We start from the raw sequence: 22,751 nt of genomic DNA on the forward strand, positions 1-22,751 counted from the left end.
TCTTTCACTATGCTGGTCGTAGTAGCTTACCCGCTGCCCTATTTTCTTATGCATTATTAAAGCAGCTCCTCCAATTCCCCTGTTTGATTTTGTGTTGATAATTCGGTAGTCGTCTGACCAAAAATCTTGTTCTTCCTGCCAACGTACTTCACTTATACCAACTACATCTAACTTTAGCCTAGTCATCTCCATTTTCAGATTCTCTAACCTACCACAACGATTCAAACTTCTAACATTCCACGCTCCGACTCGCAGAATGTCAGTATCCATCTTCCTGATGATTGGCTCCTCTCGTGTAGTCCCCACCCGGAGATCCGAATGGGGGACTACTTTACCTCCGGAATATTTTACCCGGGAGGAAGCCATCATCAGTACACCATTCATACAGAGAGAGCTGCATGTCCTTGGGAGTTAGTTACGGCTGTAGTTTCCCGTTGCTTTCAGTCGTGTAGCAGTATCAACACAGCTAAGCCATGTTGAGTATTATCAATCAATCATCTAGACTGCCGCCCTTGCAACTACCGAAAGGCTGCTACCCCCCTTTCGATGAACCATTCGTTAGTCTGGTCTCTCAACAGATACCCATCCGATATGGTTGCACCTGCGGCTCGGTTATCTGCATCATTGGGATACGCAAGCCGCCACACCGCGGCAAGGTCACACGGTTCGCAGAGGAAGATTATGGGATTAACTGTAGATTATTAAAAGCAATCGGAAGCATATATATTGACAATTTGGCTGCAGTGAGAATTGATGGTAGAATTAGTTCAAGGTACTCACAGGTGTTATACAAGGCTGTAATCTTTCTTCTTTGTTCTTCATAATTTACGTTTCTTCTGAGTCTGCAGAAATTGCTTAATTGTATGGACACAGTCTTTCAGAAAGTTGAACATAATACGACCCAATATATAAGTGACCGAGTGCAGTCGAATAATGTTTAGTGATGCAGGAAATATCAGATTAGGAAATAAAGTCTTAAATAATGTACATGGATATTGTTACTTGGGTAGAAGGATAACTAACGATGGCAGATATCAGGTGATGCTCGCCTTCAAAGCAGAAATCAACTTAACCTTAATAGGTCTTTTCCCTTTGACTCTCCCCAGCCTATAGATTTCATCAATATCTTCTTCTTTACAATTTATCTTTATATGGTTATTTATGATATCCAACACTTTATTCGTTAGATCATTCAAATCCTCCTTTTCCTTCTCTGGGATTCCGTATATGAAAATATTTTTCCTCTTTGCGTCCTGGATAGTCATTTTCTGTTGCCATTTTAATTTATCAGTTTCTCCTTCAATCTCCTTCATATTCGACTTCAATAATTATATTTCCCTAGAGTTTTCCACCACCTTTTCTGTCATAATTCTTCTCTCTTCTTTTATACAGTCTTTCATTTCTGTCATATCATTTCTCAGCTTGTGAATTAACTCCCTCATTTGCTCACACTGGCAAGCACATCTGACTATTTCCCTAATCTTATCTATATCCTCCCAGCTCAATGAACCCTTAGGTCCAGGGTTCATTTCTATGCCTCCTATTATAAGAAGAATTGTCACCACTGCTGCTACCATCATAGTTTCCTCAAGCCCAGACTTTCGTAAATGCACCTTACCACTTGCCGCACACACACACCTCACTCGCCCGTGCCATCGACTTATGGCCGCGCGATATTGCTCTATAGCAATATTCATACTTCTCACTCAGCACTCACTGCACAATACAACCTCTCGCTTCGCTAGTTCGATTACAACAAAAAGGGAAATGAGAGGAATAATCTGCTGGTTGATGGGAGTGTATAAAAATAAAGCTTTAAGAGAAAAAAATGACGAAAATAAATGTATTTTATGTAATTCAAATATGGAAATGGCTCATTTGATTAAGGACTGCAAAGAAACAAGAAACTTTAGAGAGAAATACATAGAAAGGAAAGAATTGGATAAAATTCTAAATGAAAATGAACTCTACACACTCTCAAGTCTATTAAACAGAGAATGGAAGAAAACCGGAAAGATAGCCAAATTATTTAATATTATGAGAGGTATTTGGGAAAAAATGTCAAGAAAACAGGGATAATTACATGTAGTTACGTTCAAAGATATATATCAGGTGATGCAGATTATCACAATTAAGGAATGAAAAAAATGGAATGGCATATGGCTCTTAGTGGCGGGAAATCCCACGGCGTGTTCGGCTCGCCAGGTACAGGTCTTTTGAATTGACTCCCGTAGGTGACCTGCGCGTTGTGATGAGGATTAAATAATGATGAAGACAACACATACACCCAGCCCCCGTGCCAGCGATATTAACCAATTACGGTTAAAATTCCCGACCCTGCCGGAAATCGAACCCAGGACCTCTGTGGCCAAAGGCCAGTACGCTAACCATTTAGCCATCTAGCCGGATTGGAATGAAGGGAGGAAGGAAGGAAGTAAGGAAGGAAGGAAGGAAGGAAGGAAGGAAGGAAGGAAGGAAGGAAGGAAGGAAGGAAGGAAGAAAGGCCTTTCTAAACTAAATTTCCTCACTTCTAACATTGATATACGAGGCGTGTTTTTTTATGTAAGGGCGGTTTAAAAATAACTGCACAACGAAAGGCGATTTTCAAACACCTCATTTATTAGCAGATTCTACATACATAAATTTTCAACATAGCCACTAAGTTTGTTTAAACACTTATCATACCACACAACAAAGTTTTGAATATCCTCTTTATAGATACTTCCCGCCTGCTTCGATAACCAAGCATTCTTGATCTTGATCATGCGCTTGGACGGAGTCTGTTTGCCCTTCACAGGCGAATGTGTGTGTCTCCACTTCATGCTCTGCTACGTGATTCGGGTGTGATATGCGAAACCCATGATTCGTCTCCCGTTACGATCTGACTCAACATGTCACCACCTTCTTCGGCACAACAAGTCAAAAAGGTCATCGAACACTCAAATCTTTAGGAGACACACTCATTCGCCTGTAAAAGTGAAGGTCACACAGACTCTGTCTCAGCGCAAGATCAAGATCAAGAACACTTGGTTATCGGAGCAGGCGGGAAGTATCTATAAAGAGGATATTCAAAACTTTGTTGTGTGGTATGATAAGTGTTTAAACAAACTTGGTGGCTATGTTGAAAATTTATGTATGTAGAATCTGCTAATAAATGAGGTGTTTGAAAATCGTCTTTCGATGTGTAGTTATTTCCAAACGGTCCTTACTTAAAAACACGCCTCGTAGTAATCAAGAAGATGTTTTTGAAGACTTTCGTCTGGAGCGTGGAATGTATGGATGTGAATCATGGGCACTAGTTAACACAGAAAGAATGAGAATAGAAACTTTTGAAGTGTGTTACAGAAAATTCTGAAGGTGAGATGCGTAGATCGAATCACGAATGAAGGCATACCGAATTTAATCGGTGAGAGGAGAACGACTTTGTGAAATTTCACCAGAAGAATAGATAGAATGATAGGACACGTCTTAAGACACCCAGGACTTTTTCAGTTGGTGTTTGGGGGAAGTATAGGTGATAAGATCGTTTAGGGTAGACCAAGGCATGCTTAATATAGACGTATTAGAGTAGAAGTAGGCTGTGTAGTTACGTGGACATGAACAGATTAGCACAGGATAGAGTGGCTTGGAGAGCTGCATGGATAATCTACTAAAAGACATAACGTGGCATGGCGGGATTCAGATAGGTGGAATATGTTGGCCTGTGAAGACGACTTGGTCTTAAATTCAGACTGTACTGAAATAATATCTTGGAAATTGAAAGTAGGTTTAATGAGCATAATATGAAAATTAGCCTTTTCCAACACTAAAGTGATGTCCGTGCGGAAAGACGGTAGTGCACTATAGTAAGTGAGATTGTATCAAGGTGCACTAAAGCTATAATACAGTTGCGATCAATAGTATTTTGTAAGAAAGAAGTCAGCTTCCGGACGAAACTCTCTCTTCAGAACAATTTTGATTTACGAGGGTGGAAGCTGGAAGGACTCAGGACATATTATTCATAAGTTAGAAGTAACGGTCATGAAAATAGTGAAACTGATTGCTGTTACAGGCAGGTGGGAACAATGATAGGAGGGTACTCGGATTGAGAAGGTAAAGGTTTAAGTTAGGAGTGAACTCGATTAATGAAGCTATACACATAGACGGGCTTCGGCGGTAGAGTCATGTGAGGTGAATAACGGAGGACAGGTTACGTATGGGAACAAATGGATTCGGTCATGGAAGGTAAGAGAAATAGAGGGGTACTAAGATGAGTATTTTGGAGGTGTTTAGCAAATTCTCGGAGGCTTGCGGACTGAACGCTAAAAGGCACAACAAGCTGTAATGAAGACGTATATATGCATTTGTGCATATCATTTACTTCATTAAATGTATATTAGAGACATATTCACACTCGCAGACTAATGTTGAAAGTAACAACTTAAAATTAACGTCAATATCCATCTTCTCCGATTTCGTCACAACACGCATCTTCAAACCACTGTCTATTTATTATGAATCAAATAATTGCATGTAAAGAAGGTTAGTTTGCCTTCACTAACTCAGTATTTCGTCCTTCATATAAGGAGATAAGGGGCTATTGAGACATACAAAGTTAACCACAACACTCAAAGAAATCATTTCGTCCGTGAAACAAGAAAATACGATAAGTGGTGAGCGAAAATAATTTTCCGGTACGGAACTCGGAGAAACTCTGAACGTGACGTATAAAGCCATAGTCAGAAGTGTTGGAATTCCACTACTTTGTTTATAAGCCAACGATATTTTATTTTCTCAGATGATGCAACCAATGCACGGAAACACCGTCATTACAGGATATATGTGAATTGCAATGTCATAGTACTGTTACCGAAATGTCAATGTGAAATTTACCACTGGTTTGCATATTCCTAAGATGAGATAATATTGTAGTGGTAGGGATTGTTCCACTAAAGGACATAAAATATTTGTAGCAGATCCTATGAAAGTTTAAAAAGGGGAGATAATATTAAAAATTTAAATTTTAGCTTAATTTCCAAGAAAGAAAGAAAGAAAGAAAATAAAAGAAAGAAAGAAAGAAAGAAAGGAATGAGTAAAATTCAGATGTAAAAAGGACACTTATGTTACCTGGGTAAAGACCACCTTCAAATGTAGAGACCTTTAACCTCTCTATTTCTTTCTCTTTCTCTCTCTCCTAAAGTGACCAATGGACGTATAACTTATGCTTACGTTTAAGAGAGAGAGAGAGAGAGGGAGACAATAGCTTGTATCAAATAGTGGGTCATGGCATTCTCGGCTCCGAAGGTATAAACTGAGGAAGGAAGAACCCTTTCGTTTTTTTCTTTAGAAGATACTAATAATTAGACCGTAACCTATATTTGATCTGTATAAATCTCTATGGTGGTCATAAAGTGGTCTATCACACAACTATTTTATCTTATTTTGAATTCGGTGAGAGATCGATTAACTAGCCATTCTGTTTTCAAGATCATTAGGGTTACTCGGCCTCACATAAGTTAAGTTGATTTACCTAAAGGACAAATCTGGAATATAACGATACCCTTTTCCGTTAATTCATTTCGCACCACTGCCATGATGTTTAGAAACCACAGTACTCCGTTAGGTAATTTCATAATTATTCTGCACCAACGGATGTAGCAAGAGGTAAGAGTCGCTGCACACAAGAATGAGGAGTCCTTCATGCGTTTGTCCGAACCATAAAGCATCCAGACTAACTTTCGAAATGACGAATGCAATTTTCGATTAAACGTAGGGAGCATCAATTCCTACTGGATTAACTTATGGCAAGCCCGGAAACTTATATTACCAACGAGATACTAGACAAGAAATATGGAACCCTTATACTAATTAGAGATACGAACCCTGCACAAGCCTCCGACGCATGTGTCTCTAGTTCCTTTTTTGCACCTGGTTCCATCCTTCACTCTCGGCTGCAATACCTCGACCTTCCTCTTCTCATTTATACACAGAAGCTCGCATGGATCATCTGGAAGTATGTTTAAATTCATGTTTTAGATCAGATTGACATTTGCAAGAACAAAATTATTTTGTGAAAAAATGAAAAATGAGGCACAAACTATTCATAGGGTCAAAATTGCAGATGCATTGTTTCCTCCACTCATATAATTCTCCACGTGTACCACTACATCTTCACGAATAGTTACTCCATACCAAATCAGAGTCCGGTTGACAGCTAAGACGTTACTGAAGGACAACGTTGCCAGTGATTGAACATGGAAATGATCGAGGAAATGAGAAAGAAGGGGGATGTCTTTGTTTTATGCCTAGATTCTGCCCACAGTTTCGCTTTATGAAAATTAATTTTGTGGCCATTCGTATAACTTATGGCTACTCAAAACTGTATGAAAATGCGTTTGATATATTTTTTAGTAATTATGGTGCAAGTTGGATGCCCAAAACAGCCTAAAGACTTAAAGAGCTTATGTTTTAAGTTGGATGCTGTTGATATGTTGGCAGAAGTTGAACATTTTCAGAAATAAGTAGAAATGAAGAGAAACGATCAACCGACGGAAAGGTGGTGGTGATTAATGTTTTAAGAGGAATGACAAGTGGGCTACCAGTCTGTCTTAACACTAATAAGAAGTGAAAACAAGATGTCCTGTCCGATTCTTCAAAGAATGATGATATTGGTAAAAGAAAGGCGAGGGCGTGAGAATGGAAGTCACCGTAGACCTCGCAAACCGAATATCGTCGGGGTCAGGAAAGAACAAGAGTTGACCAAGGGAGGTCATAAAGGAAAGATGAAAAGTGAGCAGACTGGCACAAGCAAGTGGAACTATCCTATCCCTTCGTTGCCCTTGCCTTTCTTTGGCTGATACCTTCATTTTTCGAAGCATCGGATCTTTTCAATTTTTCTCTCTGATTAGTGTTATATAAAGGTTGGTTACCTAGTTGTACTTCCTCCTAAAACAACAATCACCACCATCACCACCAACACCACCTCAGAAGCGAATCACGACTGTAGGCTACTAATAAATTCGAAAGTTCAGAATTAAATTGACCATTGCTCCGTTGTTGAAATGATAAAATCATTGGTCACCAGGGAGCTCACTTCTTCTTCTCTTCTTCTCCTTCTTTTCCTTCCCTTTTTCTCTCTTTATCTCGGGTGGGAACTAATTAGGGTTAAGCCCAGTTTTATATGTCTTTCCGATGCCAATCCAATCTGAAGGGTAGAATTCTCTGTCCGGTGTTTCTCTGCTAGTTGGTTGTGTTATGAATTGCATTTAAAGGAAGATGCATACTAAGAAGAATATATACACCCAGCTCCCGTGGTAGAGGAATTTACTAGTAATCCACAGCTGGGCCGTGAATCGAACCCGCAGACCTCTAGACCGAAGGCCACTACGTTGTCCATTCAGTCAATGAGTCGGACACCAGGTAGCTCATTATGCGTTATTACATTTCGGGATTTAGTTTAGGTTGTCAGATTTTCATTCAATTCGGATATATTCTCGGTTATGTGGAAGAAAATAGAAAGTAACAAGATCTCTAATCTATGAAAAGAAGAGGGAAAATTTCATGGACATTTTTTACTAAAACCTTGGGAATTTTAGCGACATATCTCAGTGTGCTTGTCCAGCCCCGTATTGTGCAATACAGACTAAAATAACAATCAAGCGAATGCTGAGAATGTATCAGAAGTACTGCAGTAACTACAAATACCTACCTGCGTGGGTCGCTAAATATAGGCACATCTTACCAACTATTCCTGTCCTCTTCTGCCCCTGGCTGCACATCGGTGAGCGTGCGTGGTTGGTTCGGTGACAAATTAAATGAAGTTGAATCTTTAAGCTCTAATAGGACAGGACTCGCTGTTGTGTGAGTGAAAGAAGGATCACGGGTTACAAAACAATCTTTAATTACGAAAACATAAGTTCGGATAATAAACAATCAACCCCTAAATCAGACGAATTAAACAAATACAAATCATACAGCCATGAAGTGGCAATATCTATCTTAACCCTGCGGAAGCCACGTGAGATTTCATATGCACTTGAAGTGGTAACTGAGTTTGAGCAGGCTCGCTTCTAATCTCGTTAATTAAAATGTCCAACGGAAGAATGCATGAAATCAGGGAGGGAATACTTCGCACATAAAACTTGCACTATAGTGTTCCCATACATACGGGAAATATACACTGGTACACTCAAGGACCGTAGGTTTCCCACAAAAGAAAGAAAAAGTACACTGAAGTTAAATGATCACGCACATATGAGATGTGAACTCATGACCTTCCTTCGCACACATGCGACACCTCTACTGCGACCAAAAGCAAACTAAGTACATATGCCTTCATCAGGACCTGAAGTAAATGTACAAATAAACGTGGTCATCTTGCAGCATTGGGAAGGAACCCTTCTCTTGGAGACTTGGAATTGATTACGATTACGACCTTGCCGGGAGGGGAGGCTGTCAAGGCCATCTCACCCGCCAGGACAAATAAACATTACGTAATCAGAGCTTCCCTTTACAGTCGAGCTCTCAAGCACATGGCATCTGTCACTCGCTCTAGCTCTCCTCATCAACTGAGCGAAACTTTCTTTCATAAATACATACAACTAACAGTCTCGTCCTCGGCCATTTCAAATCAGAAACATTATTTCATTTATTCCCTTACATTCTCGTGCTAACAATTGGGCTCCAATGCTGGTCCACCTATAAGGCCATTGAAATTAAACGGAGTCATGCCTGTAAACTCTTATCTCTTGACTCTTCAGCCCAGAGTTCATGCCCAGGAAAAACTCGATGTAAATACATAGATGATCCTCAATACCACAACGCTGAGGACATCTGCCCCTATCAGAACTGCATCCGAAATCCATGTAATAAAAGTAAAATGCAAACCTATACCTATGCCCCCACTATTCCACTGAAGATCTCCCTTTCGTTGTTATATGGCCATTCCAGTCCCTTCCTTTTAAAGATCATATTACTGCAAGCCAATACACTGATTCCCCGAGAAATAGCATGATCTAGCAAACACTGATAAATACCATATCTAACATTACTCCGGCATAACTAAAAACAAAACATCTTATGTAAAAATTACACCCTTCCTAAACATGCAAAGTCCTGAGTGAAAAATCATACTCGCCTTAAGGGCTAATAACTATTATATACAAGCAAATGCGAAGCTAATCCTGTCCCCAATCCATGCAATAATAAAATCTGCCCAAACTTATCTTGTTACGTTGACCTCACCGATCCTCCATTGTGGACACCCTGGTGCGTTCAGCCAGCCATCACACCATCGTCGTCACTAGCAAACAGTCCTTTGTTCTGTTCTGGAGTTGTTCCAACTTTTCTGCTTCTGCTTGACCGTGTTGAGTCCGTAGATCTGTTGGTGCTGGCAGCACCTGTTGTCTTCTCTGCCTATTAAGAGCACCTGGATACGTAGTTAACATCTGCTTGCTTCCGTCGATAACTCCTATGCGGATATCGCACTAACTGTTAGGAGATATATAATTAAATGTCTTTCCTCGTCTGTAACTTTCTCTCTTCACTTAAACACAGCGTTAGGGTTCCTAAACTTCCTGACCATGGGAAGTTATGTAGCAAAATTTAATTCTCAACCGCACACGACCACCTATTTACTGTTCTATTCTTAGTTCAAATGTGAGCTATCCTCTTCGGTTATACTTACAAACACTTGTATTAACTACCAAACACAATCCCAGCAATCGTCAAATTTCATAGCCCAGATTTGGCATGCTGATTCCTATCTTACACACGATAGAATGACCAATGAGGGTTATTACTAGTACTGCTTTATCTCTCAATGAACACAGTTCTTAATAATCACAAAATTCGCGATCTAGTTTCAACGCGATTGATTTTTCACAACACGTGACTTCGACCAAATAGAGAATGAGTTTCATATATCAAACACTGTTCTGTAGTTACTGATCTCTTCGCTCTGCAGCCTTTCCGTTGCTGACGTGCATCTCGCACCTTCACAAGAGTAGAATGAATCGCATATATCAAACACTGTTCTATAGTTACTGATCACTTCGCGCTCCAGCCTCTCCGTGGCTGACGTGCATTTCGCACCTTCAAAACAGTACAATGCCTCCTCTTCACTCGGAGCTCACTATGTATTAGGCCATCCAGCCAAGCCACGCCAAGGAAACCCCCGAGATACACACTTGAAATCCAATTGACTAATTTGTGCAGAGCAGAGTTAGTTCCCACTGCCTTGCATTGAATATTGTATTATTGAAGGCAATGATAACTAGAGTTAAAAATCGTATCACGACATTCAGAAATTTTTGCTTGATTTTCCTATTATTTTATATTTACAGAATTTTGTCTGTAGGCGAAAATATGGTACATGTTTCCAATCCAGTCAACTCTGCGTTCTCTCGCCTTTCATTTTAGTGAATTGGCACAGGTGATTCCCCTGTCAGCATCCGAGTAGTTTCATCTCCCTTTGGATTTCTTGACTCTCTCTTACCGAGCACCACGCCATGTCTGAAGCTCTCAATCTCCCTCGCGCACTTTGACTACAGTTGGCGCCTTTTTCCTATCGACTCCCAGATTTTATATTTGATGCATTATGTGTTGTGTGTCTCTGACCATGAACGATACGGTACAGTAAGAAACGAGATGAATCTATGAAGCGAATTGTTAAGACCGGATGCTCTTCCTGATGTCAATATCATTACAGGAGTTAATGAGATAAAAGGAATGAGGCAATATGGTAGGAAGGACAGGATTTAACCCGGGGCCGACACACAGCCTATTTCTGAGAGTATTACGAAGTCTTAATGTCACCATCCGACGGACGAATCAATATCAACAGCTCATATCCGCTCACTTCGTATGTAGGGTGCGGAGACGTATCGCCTCCCTGCTGTAAGAGATGACTAAAACAGGGACTTTGGCTTTCACCTTGAAAGCGTTGGTTGACGAAGACGGGGTCTTTAACTAAGTATGGCACTGCTTCGACTTACGCCAGGGTTCTCACTTTCATAGTTTCTTTCTGATCGGGAGAGTGGTTAAAGTGGTTTCGGTCACGTTGTTGCCAGCTTGCTTTTGGGAGGTAGTGGATTCGAATTCCACTGTCGGCAGCCTGAAGATTTTTTTCCGTGGTCTCCCATTTTAACTCCAGGAATATGTTTGAGCTATACCTTAATTAAGGCCATGGTCACTACCTTCCTACTCCTAGCCCTTTCCTATGCCATCGTCGCTAAGACCTACCTGTGTCGGTGCGACGTGAAACAAACAGTAAAGGAAGAAATATTTTCTGACTTCCTTGTTCATATCTGCCCTTTCGACGTGATGGTATAAGTTTTGAGAGGCCTAGGGTATTTTCAGTTCACAATGTCGGACCTGTTCTTTTTCCCCTTCTAACTAGTGTTAAGAAAGGATGGTTGACTAATTGAAAGCTTCTCCAGAATAACGATGTAACTAATAAAAACCAAAACCAAACCCCATGGCACTACAGCCCTTGAAGGGCCTTGACCTACCAAGCGACCAGTGCTCAGCCCAAAGGCCTGCAGATTACGAGGTGTCGTGTGGTCAGCACGACGAATCTTTTCGGTCATTATTCTTGGCTTTCTAGACCGGGGATGTAACTAATACACATTTTAAAAAATCAGATATCCATAGAAACAGGGCGTATCATCACACCTCTGTATTGTGGTGCCATATTACTTCTTACATATGAACTTCAAGCTGGTTTACAGCCAGCAGAACTTTGTCCTCCATGGTGTAAGGATGGAATATCAGTCATGATGATGGAGAGTGCTTGTGTTGATTCATCATGAGGTGCAATACATAGATCACTTAAATAAAGACCTCAGACGGAATCGTGTCTATATTTTGAAATGTTTTCTTTAAATTTTTGTTCTTGTTATTTTTTATTACACTAACCTTCTTCTGTTTTCTTCGCGAATGGGTCACCTAGGACCACGCGGAATCAGCATTTTCGGCCTTTTTTCTTGCCCAGTAGTTCTTCATCTTCAGTGATTGTGCACGTCCTCCGACCATGCCGATCGTGTGGGTTTCTTTTCTTGTTCCTCAAATTCCCGGGTTTGAATCGACCCTAATTCAGTGAGGTCTTTCTCTAATAATTTGTATCACTTTGGTCTAGTGGCCTTGTTTTGTAGAACTTTGTAAATTTGATGTGAAAATCCGTTAGAGTTCATTCGTTCCAAATGCCCTGCAAATTGGATTCGTCGCATTCGACTTGTATCTGTCTTCTTCTTCTTCTTTTTCTACCGCTTATCCCACACCTGTGGGGTCGCGGGTGCGAACTGTGTCGCACATGTGGATTTGGCCCTGTTTTACGGCCGGATGCCCTTCCTGACGCCAACCCTATATGAAGGGATGTAATCACTATTGCGTGTTTCTGTGGTGGTTGGTAGTGTAGTGTGGTGTGTGAATATGAAGAGGAAAGTGTTGGGACAAACACAAACACCCAGTCCCCGGGCTAGAAGAATTAATCAGAGACGATTAAAATCCCCGACCCGGCCGGGAATCGAACCCGGGACCCTCTGAACCGAAGGCCAGTACGCTGACCGTTCAGCCAACGAGTCGGACATTCGACTTGTATCTGTAATTTTTGAAATGTGCTAATTGCTATAATTTTTATTCCGAGGGCATGTACAGGATTCCTGTTCTGTTATGTACAAATGTAAGATATAATTGCAAATTATTTTATATTGTATCACTTCCAATTCATACATTACTTTCTGCTCGACGATGCCGAAATGTAAATACTATATGCCAGAAAACTGTATCTTCATGAGGCTCATTATAGTTCAAGTTTCATTATGATACAGGTTTTCCACCAATCAGAGTTCAGATTTTCATTATGCGATAGGTTCTCCTCCAATCAGAGTTCAGATTTTCATTATGATACAGGTTCTCCACCAATCAGAGTTCAGATTTTCATTATGATACAGGTTCTCCTCCAATCAGAGTTCAGATTTTCATTATGATAGAGGTTCTCCACCAATCAGAGTTCAGAGTTTCATTATGATTCAGGTTCTCCTCCAATCAGAGTTCAGATTTTCATTATGATACAACTGTTTGACCAATTAAGTAAGGATAGCAAAATCAAATATATCGAACACACATATTAACATCAGTGCACCTTCTACTTCCAATATTCCACAACCACACGGCAAATTCCTGCAGATTCATTTCACCAACTGTACAATAAACAATTTGTAATTGAAATAAAGCTAGGTTATGATAACCGTCTATCAAGGCTTTGAAAACATATGACATTGTCAAGGTCTCTGATTCACTCACGCATGCGTTCTGCCCTCTGTTCAGTAAACTCAACTGTCAAGCAACATCTCGACAGAAATTTATGAACATCTACAAATAGAGTTATAATTATCGTCGAGCATTAACAGTCGTGTGAAACTCGCCTGTAACTATAATTATGACACTCGTATGGAAACTATAAAATGAGCGAAGCGAGTTTTATAAAGACACTCGTATTTTAATTATTGCCAATATAGGCTTGTTGCATGATGTACTATTTCAGACTTTAAGTTATAATAATAAAATATTTTTAATGGATTAACTCATTTGTACACTTGTATAATTATGCATTTGGTTCAACCAGTGAATACCAACTTTACTCTCTCCTGAAAAATTATTGATTTGTTGGTTATATCCTTATTCCGGGGAAGTGTTCAATTGTACTTTCTCTTAAGACAAACACTACCACCACCCGGTAAGGGATAAGCCCGTCTGGTGGCCATGATTATCAGAGCGTCAAGTCCATATGGTCTGACACCGTGGGTAACTGGTTCGAGCCCTATGGGCTGAAGAAGTTCGCAATCAGAATGTTGGTCGGCGGGGTAGGAGAGGTAGTGGTAAAGAATTTCTAAGCATTAGATTGCGTGCCAAAACCCTGAATTAAATTCCAAACCTCTCCGCTGTGTTCATATGGGCAAAGGGCATAATGAAGCTGTTGATGGTGATTGGTCCGTTGGATGGGGACGTAAAGAGCAAACCGCGTGGTTCTAATCGACAGGAGTAGGCTATGTGCCGGCATCGTGTTTCAATCTCTCCGTTCATTAACGTCGTTTATTTCGTCTGTAAAGCTCATCTAATGAGTTGACGCCAGGTAGGGCATCCGGACGTAAAACTCTCTACGGAGATTCATCTCACTTCACACAACGGTTGGACATAGATACCTTTATAGTTACGAATAGAACAGGATAATAGGAAAGTATGCCATTTAATCATATCTACCGGGTATTCTTAGTAATCGCCGTCTCTTGATGCTAAAAACAATAAGTGCATACAACTGACAGGCGCCAATATAAAAAAATATCAGAGTTATACATTTCGTGAACTGCACCAAATGAAACTATATCTTTTGAAGAGTGTGCAAGAAAATCTCATTTTACAGATGGTCAAGTATAATAGAGTTGCACTTCAAAAGAAAATGTACTTCAACCAAATGCAACTGTATGAGGTCATGCCACATAATTCGAAGTGCCATGATAGCATGTCGTGTTCAAGTAAGGCTTAGATTTTTGCAAATATTTTAAGATATCATGTAAACTAAACGACAAAAGTGATTAAGTTTTAAGTTACATTTGGTTTGACAGTTATATTTTTCAATTATTTTCTTTAAGTCCTGCAAATATGAAGCTTTAAAGTAAAAATATGTGCTTGAAATGTTAATAAAATTTGGAAGTTTAGATGTCTGTCACATATTTTAATGATCTCTGTAATGTAACTGTACTTTTCTCAATTACGATAAGCCATTTATAAAATAAATAAATATATGTTGAAGAAAGAGGGCATGTTACCTGGGAGAAGAACGGGAGTATGTTGATGAGAAAATATTGTCATGATAAGGGAAGCAGAGGGAGCCAGAATGATGCTTGAGCTCAACGTTTAATGATTTCTGGGTAGGAGACTATGAGGGAATGAGATCGCATTATTTTTGACAAAAAATAGGTATTGTAAACTCATAACTCATTCACTGACTCTGGCAAACTGAACAGCATAACAGAACATACTATCTGCGTCTCACAAGAATTCATGGCTTACGGCACGTGTAACAGATACAAACATTAGTCATGACAGACAATGGGAGTTCCGGCATATTCCTCATTAAACTGTTCGTTACGCAGTATTTATCAATTATAGAAAATGTGTAACTAAAGCACAATTGCACTACCACTTTGAAACTCCTCGACAGCACCTGAGTTCGCAAGAGTCATCGTGAACGCAACCGATGTTTATTGTCAGGCCTTGAGACTTGAAGTAGGCCCATGCGCGGTAGCCATGCTTACCCCTCGCACTTCTTACCACGCATCCACGTGACATCTCGTCAGGCGACTATGGTAGTGGTAATGTGAGCATGTGCATAGGTCCATTCCCTCAGCTAATCAATGACGAACACCACTTCTTTCAAACTCGGTAACTTCATGTTAAAACGTTTCAGATAAGAGAAACAAGTGCAGAGGTATACCTAGCTATAATGGAGTATTTACCTTTCAAGATTAGCTTTGAGAAAATAAGATGGATTACAATACAACTAGTTTACTCACCGTCTGCGTAATATGGGGGGGATGGCTTCCATGTTTGCCCATCCTTTTGACCGTTGAATTCGGAGCACTGGAGCTCCCTGAACGACGGTACACCGAAGTCACAAGACTGCATATGAAAGAAACACGTCAGTTAACTCACATTGCTCAGTAAATACAAGTTCATCTCAGGAAAACTTGCATTCAGTACCTTATTAAGATGTAACTAAACCAAGCAATCGCAATGGTATCGGATGAACCACCCACCCCTACATGTTCAGATTTATCCCACGCGCAATTTATAACCTGACGTGAAAACATCTGGTAATACGCCCTTGGAACGTACATATATTCGTGGTTGACACATTGACAATGGAGAGGTAATATTGAATGATCACAGAATCACGCTACGCGCAAAAAGGGAACGCTCCATGTAGATCAGAAACTGCCACAATAAAGGACACCTATAATAGATTTCTCCGTAGGCGCGGGGGTTAACGGTAACGCTAAATTTTGTGGTCGGTGGTTTAAATCCGGCGTTGGTGGAAAATATTTGTATTAATTTATTTCATTCCCATGTGATTTTTAGTAACATGGACCAGTAATAATTGCATTGGGCAGCAAAACAAAAAATGGTCGGTGTCTAGAATTTTAAAACTGATTCTAATTATATTTGCGCTGATGATTCCAAATTCCAAAACTCCTATCCATCTTGTTCTAGTAGTTCTAAAATTTTTAGATATTGTTAATTTTGTGATAATTTATCAATTAATTTCCCACTGACGTTCGTTTATTTTTCTACACATTCGTCTGCATGTGTAAATTACATATCTGTAATGTTTTATTTGTTTGTAGACATATAAATGGCTTAATTGCGAAGAAAATTTATTAACAACCTTGATGTTTTTGTTCCATTTGTGCAGAGTACGCGTTCTTTCAGTGGAGAAAAGTTATAACAGACTTTATGAAAAGAACCTATTATCCTTTCTTCAAACTGAAACTGCGACACTAGGATAAATTGTGGGCACAGCCTTTCATATGTAAAATGTGTACATAACACCTGCGACAGTGTACAAATGAGCATGTAAAGGGCACGAAATTTGGTATTCTGATGGTATGGCGCGAACACAGCAACCACAATAGTAAATGTTATTTTTGGTTAGTAAATATATAGGGCATCAATGGGAAAAACCGTAATCAGTTGTAGGATTAATTTAATAACATAACATGTCCCAGGAATACTTGGTATGTTAATGAAGTGCTGGTGTTCCTTTGATGACGTTGCAGCCTTAATTTAATAGCCTAACCTAATAGGTCCCAAAAATTCTTGTTATATTAATGAAGTACTGGTGTTCTTAGTCTACATTGTAGGCTTAATTTACGTAGGCGAGTCAATAAGTTTCAGCGTTATCATATCAGTACAGCTTGCGTTGTTGCGACATAAAGACGGCTGCGCCACTCTCTGTTTGAACCAAGGAAGAACAGCGTTCAGTAATCCCATTTTTTAATTGTGGTCGGAGGGTGTACCAGGAGCGGATATTCATATAAGACTTTCAGCACAATACGGGGACAATGTTTTGCCACAGCAAAGTGATTACCAGTGGATTGAACAGTTCAAAAAGAGCCGCACGAGTTTGAAGGATGAAGAAAGATCAGGGCGTCAATCTGCAGCCGTAAATGATTCTAATATTGAACAAGTGCGTGATATGATCCTGAATAACAGACGAATTATCATTTGTTTGGTCCACTTTAATAGGCCTGTGCTCTAAGAGGCCGTCGATTCAGCTCCGATTAACAGGCGAAGGAAGCGGTGCATACGTGTCTTGCTGCGCAACCAAAACCACATTTTTGTAGAGGGTATCGGAAACCTCGTGAAATGTTGGACCATGAGCATTGAAAAACAGGGTGATTATATTGAAAAATGATATCAATGATATAAATTACAAAAATTGATTGATGATACTTATTGACTTGCCCTCGTAATAACCTAATATGCTATAACGTGAGAAGGAGAGCTGTTTGCCAAAACGAATACCATTCTCAGAATCTACGACCAAAGAACACTCCAAAAAGGGACTAATATCTTAGACACTATAAGTCGTGTTCCCCTGTGTTATTGTCACATATGAAGTCTGACTCGTTGGCTGAATGATCAGCGTACTGGCCTTCGGTTCAGAGGGTCTCGGGTTCGATTCCCGGCCGGATCAGGGATTTTAACCTTCATTAGTTAATTCCAGTCGCCCGGGGGATGGGTGTTTGTGCTGCCCCAACATCCCTGCAACTCACATACCACACATAACACTATCCTCCACCACAATAACACGCAGTTACCTACACATGGCAGACGCCACCCACCCTCATCGGGGGGGGGTCTGCCTTACAAGGCACAAGAAATTAGAAATCACATATGACATTCGACGCCCTCAATATCTAAAGGCAAAAGTTTATAAGAGTGTGGTACGGCCAGCAGCGATCTATGGGACTGAATGTCGCCCCATGACGAAACAACAGGAGCAAATGTTGACAACCATGGAGATGAAGATGCTTCGATGGTCCATGGGGCTGACCCGATGTGACCACATAAGGAACACGGACGTCCGGCAAAGGTTTGGTGTCGCGCCCATCATAGACAAAGTGAGGGAAGCCCGTCTCCGCTGGTACGGCCACGTCATGAGAAAACAGGACGACTCAGTTGCCAAAACAGCGCTCCACATCAACCCAGAGGGAACAAGACCACGAGGAAGACCGGCAAAGAGATGGACTGACAACATCAGGGCAGACATGCACAGTGTTGGCTTAACACCAGAAGATGTCAACGACAGACAGAAATGGAGGAGATGTAGCAAAGCAGCAGACCCTGCAAGTCGGGATTAATGCTAATAAAGAGAGAGACAGCTACTAAAAGCGCTGTTTATAGTGGAACCACTGTAACAGTCGGAGGGACAAAAGCATTGTGGATGAATATTCCAGTACTTGACTGAAAATGAGCGGATTAACTCTGAAATGGTGTTGTTCCTTTTTGTGTATTTTAAATGGTGTTCTGCCACTTTGATATTGCCACGAATCTTCAGTAAGGGAAAGGCCTACATTTCACAAAGAATTAAGTCGCTACACAGACAGATGCAAATGAACCTATGATTTTCCCTTCTTGCAAAATTAGTAGGTAAGTAAACTCGTGTCCTCATCCCGTGGTGTTGCAACTCTTTTCAGACCACCCCCCTCTCATCTGGAGGTGAGCTGCATATACCATTTTAACTACATAGCAGCCCTCCTGTCATTTTAAAATTTCTGGCAGTACCGAGAACGATCCCAGCCCTGCGAGGGGCGGCAGCTAATAGTGCTAACCGTTATGCTACGGAGGCGGACACATTAGTAGACTACTTAGGTATGAATTGTCTACTTCTTACATGCCGAATTGAAATCACGTCAGAAATGTTACGAGAAGAACAGTGAACCAGATGAAATTGTCAATGAATAAAATGCATCAAAGGATGTTCTTCACTATCAGAAGGTAGCGTAACGGTTAGCGCTATTTGCCGCCATCCTCTGAGGTCCGGGCTCGATTCCCGGCACTGCCAGAGATTTCACAGCATGAAAATCAAGAATGTCACTCCCGTTAACTCTCGTCGTTCTATCTCATGTGCTGTTAAACCACTTGTGTTGCCGTTCCGAAGTTGTGTAGCACTTTCCAAGTACACCTCCAATGGAGATGAACTGCTAATATTATTGAAAACAGATTTTCATACACTGCGAAGAGTGTGACTTATGGTGTGGACCGTACAACAGTTTAGCACATTTACCAAAACTTGAAACCCATTGTGAGTGGAGGTGATAGATTTACATCCACCGTATCACCTACGTGTCGTAAGAGGCTATAAAAAGGGGCCTAATGATGCTCTTAACCTGGTAAGGTGGTTTGGCTGTGACCTGGCATTGATTCCACTTACTTGTGCCAGGATACTCACTTTCAACTGTTCCATCCGACTTCCCTTGGTCAACCCTTGTTCTTTTCGATCCTGACTATATTAAGTTTCGGGTCTTTCATATCCACGTCCTTCGTGGCCCTTGTTTTCCTTTTGCCAACAAATTCATTCTTCCAAATGTTGAAACTTTTCAATTTTCCCTCTGGATATCGTTAATGGAGGATGGTTGTCCAGTTGTACTTTCTCTTGAAACAATAATTACCAAACCACCACGACCACCACCACTAGCACTAAAACTTTAATGATGCTCGCGTTTAGAATATCTCATTTGGAGCTTTTCTCATAGCTCTTTCATATTACTCAGAAGCTACTTGATGCGAAGCAGTCGCTTCGAAAATTGCTGGAATTCTTCGTATTGAACCCATGACCTTCGAGTCATAAGGAGCCATAGTCCTAAATTCCTTACATGAGGCACCATGTAATTCTAGCACGCCAGGCAATGAAGAGCCCTAGTAGCATTTTTATTTCTGACCAGAGGCGGCATGCGGAGAACATTATCAATCTCAATCTCACGCAACAGGAATTAAGTCACTCACACGTGTAGAATATGCAAGGATACAAATTAATTTGGCGCGGTACTATTTTGGATGATATTTCTTTTTAGGGAAAATTGGTGATGAAACTGCCGTAGTAAACGGCAGGAGAGCGTAAAAAGAAGTGAAACAATTTGGTTGTCAGTGGTAAAGGCTTTGGGCCACTAAGTGCTACAAAAAGGAAATCTGCCGAAAAGACGCGCTTGTTTGTTTAAACTCTATTACATCGACCACAATATGGTACCTAGGTTATGAGTTCATTTAAAGACTCAAATTTGTTAAGAGAACTATTTAATGCTTATCATCACCACCGCTATTAAAGTAAACAATTATGTGCTATTTTAGAGCAGCCTTAATTATATTTTCTGTGAGGTAAATCTGTGTCAGTATGCTTTTGTCGGTAAATGCAAATAGCATGGGAGTGGGAGAAATATTTATAAAATCACGCCGCGCCCTTTGTGATTGCCCGTTGTGTCCAGTGAATGCAAGGAGACTCCACGCATTTCAGAGTAACATTGCGAAAGATAGGTCTTTGCCGAAGGTGGCTGTAACATCATCACGAAGTTAAAAAATAAATTAACGGTATTCAAAAAGCGGAATCAGCATTCAAATACAGGGTCAGGTAGGAGACGGTCATTCTAATGCCGAAATCCTGCAGTTGAAATAGCAAATATAGTTGTTGAATTATAAAATATTGCGTGTGCGGGTCCTTGGTTCGACAAACGTGTTCGGTCCGTGAAGGAAGAGACGTGTGAAGGGCATTTATTTTCTGTATGTCATAAACAATAAACAATCTTAAACATTAACTCAGGATAGGAATCCTGATGAAAGGAAAAGTATGTTTTGTAAAGCCACTTCTGGTGGAGATGGTTGAATAAAAGATTGAGAGAGGCTGGTGGGCCTATAACGATGCAAGGCCACGTACGACTTCCAGGTGTGTAAGCTAACCTTCTGACGGTATTTGAAGAGTTTAAAGGTATCTGAGTACCTGGGAATTGACGCATCTATCAAAAACAACTTTCCAACAACGTCATGCCCCGTTGATTGTAATGGAACATCGCCTTAGATTTTTCATGTGCCCGCAATCTCTTGGGATCTGCATGATTCACGGGAGCTGTATCCTGGTGTGAGACCCGCTATCTGCATCAGTCTGCCATCTAGCGGCATTCTCCGTACTCAACTTGTTCTCGTGATCTACGACCTCCGTGGATATCTATGTACACCGACCGGTTTTTGTTTTTAATTATTGGAGTCCTTGTTGAAGGTTGTTGACTAAAAGGATTCGATCTCATCGCTGCTGGTGAAAAAAGATATTGAAAACTAGTAAAGAAGAAGGTGGAGTCAAGGTGTTCGACACTGGATAAATCCCTCGCCAACCGGCGAGAGCCAAAATGTCTGCATTTCCTTTTGTTTTCTTTATTATATGTTCGGCGAGACTGTGAGTATTGATAACCCTATAGTCTTGATCTGGGGTCTGGATTCATCTCAAGAAATGCATGCTAACTGAAAGTCGAATTGTTTTGGTCCTTCGAAGCGGGAAAATTCTAAATTATATCGTGCATGATCTTTCTATAACCAAGGATTTACATTTGAATATGTTTCGACATGATGTTACACTTCGTAATAACGATATAATTTAAGTTATTGTGGTTTTCTTTAATGTAAAATGTTGACTATGTTTACGCCTATTAATTATTTCAAAACCAGTTATGTTTTACTTTTCATCTTAAAATTCAAATGAAATGTAACTGCTAGAATCTGATGTTACTCATTGACTGTGGCATCTAAATAGTATTTGGCAAGCATTATATTATGGGTGGGTTAATTCTTATTGTTTTCGATTTTGGTGTATGTTATCAGTTCATTCTGGAAAAAGGTTAGTTAGTGAGAAGAAAACGGTTCGTTTGACTTCCTTGGTTGTTGATGGGCAGCCATTTGGCTGGGGGTCATGTGACCCGGTTTCCATGATGGCACTCGTAAACATTACTGTGATGGGAGCTCTCTGTTACGAGCTAACAGCTGACTCTCGATGTCTGTCGTGAGTATTATTTGGGGTTGTCTTGGAGATGATGTTGATTGATTTGGACGATTGTGAAGACTGCTGAGTCAACCGCGGGATCCGTATTTAGAGTTTAATGTTTATTTCCTTTCACGTTTCGGTCTTGCTAATTCTTAATTTATGAATTAATTCAATTTCTCTGTTTGCCCTTGATGGAACTTATTCTGAGGAGATATTGCTTGGAGTTTACTCTTCTATAACCAGTGATTGTCTCATAAGGAACCGTTTTCTCCTCTCGTACTGCAGTCAAGTTTTACCTTTTGCTGCATTAATTTACTGTAATTTATTAGCTGTAGTTCTGGGATCCCAAGGTCTGTTTAAGGGTTTTCTTTACCTTTTATCTTTTTTTAAAAAACGAGATCTCGCCGCATTTTATCTTTAATTTTTTCAAAATAATTATTTTTAATGAAAGACTTAAACATTTCTTTTCCAATTAAATTCAGTATTTCCTTCAAATCGTTGTTTTATTTTAGTCAGTAGTAACTTATTTTACTTAGTTGTAATTTGTTTGTTCTTAATCCACCTGACCTCGGTGGGCCCTAGTAAACTCCCAAGTGTTGCTACGACCTTCTATTGGGTATTTCCCTGTTCTCACTGCCCTGGGTCGTGCAAATACTATCGTGCTATACCTCCTTGAAAGTACGCGATA

General features: G+C 40.3%; 1 protein-coding gene across 1 annotated transcript in view; it reads right to left on the minus strand.

Annotated features, from left to right (window-relative positions):
* Positions 1 to 22,751, minus strand: part of LOC137497198 (A disintegrin and metalloproteinase with thrombospondin motifs 12-like) — a 273,946-nt gene that overhangs the window by 52,317 nt on the left and 198,878 nt on the right. The window contains exon 11 of the mRNA XM_068225728.1: positions 9,270 to 9,448. Within this exon, the coding sequence (XP_068081829.1) occupies positions 9,270 to 9,448 (179 nt within the window). The remainder of the gene's footprint in view (positions 1 to 9,269; positions 9,449 to 22,751) is intronic.

Source organism: Anabrus simplex, chromosome 1, assembly GCF_040414725.1.
Source record: "Anabrus simplex isolate iqAnaSimp1 chromosome 1, ASM4041472v1, whole genome shotgun sequence".
Classification (NCBI taxonomy): domain Eukaryota; kingdom Metazoa; phylum Arthropoda; class Insecta; order Orthoptera; family Tettigoniidae; genus Anabrus; species Anabrus simplex.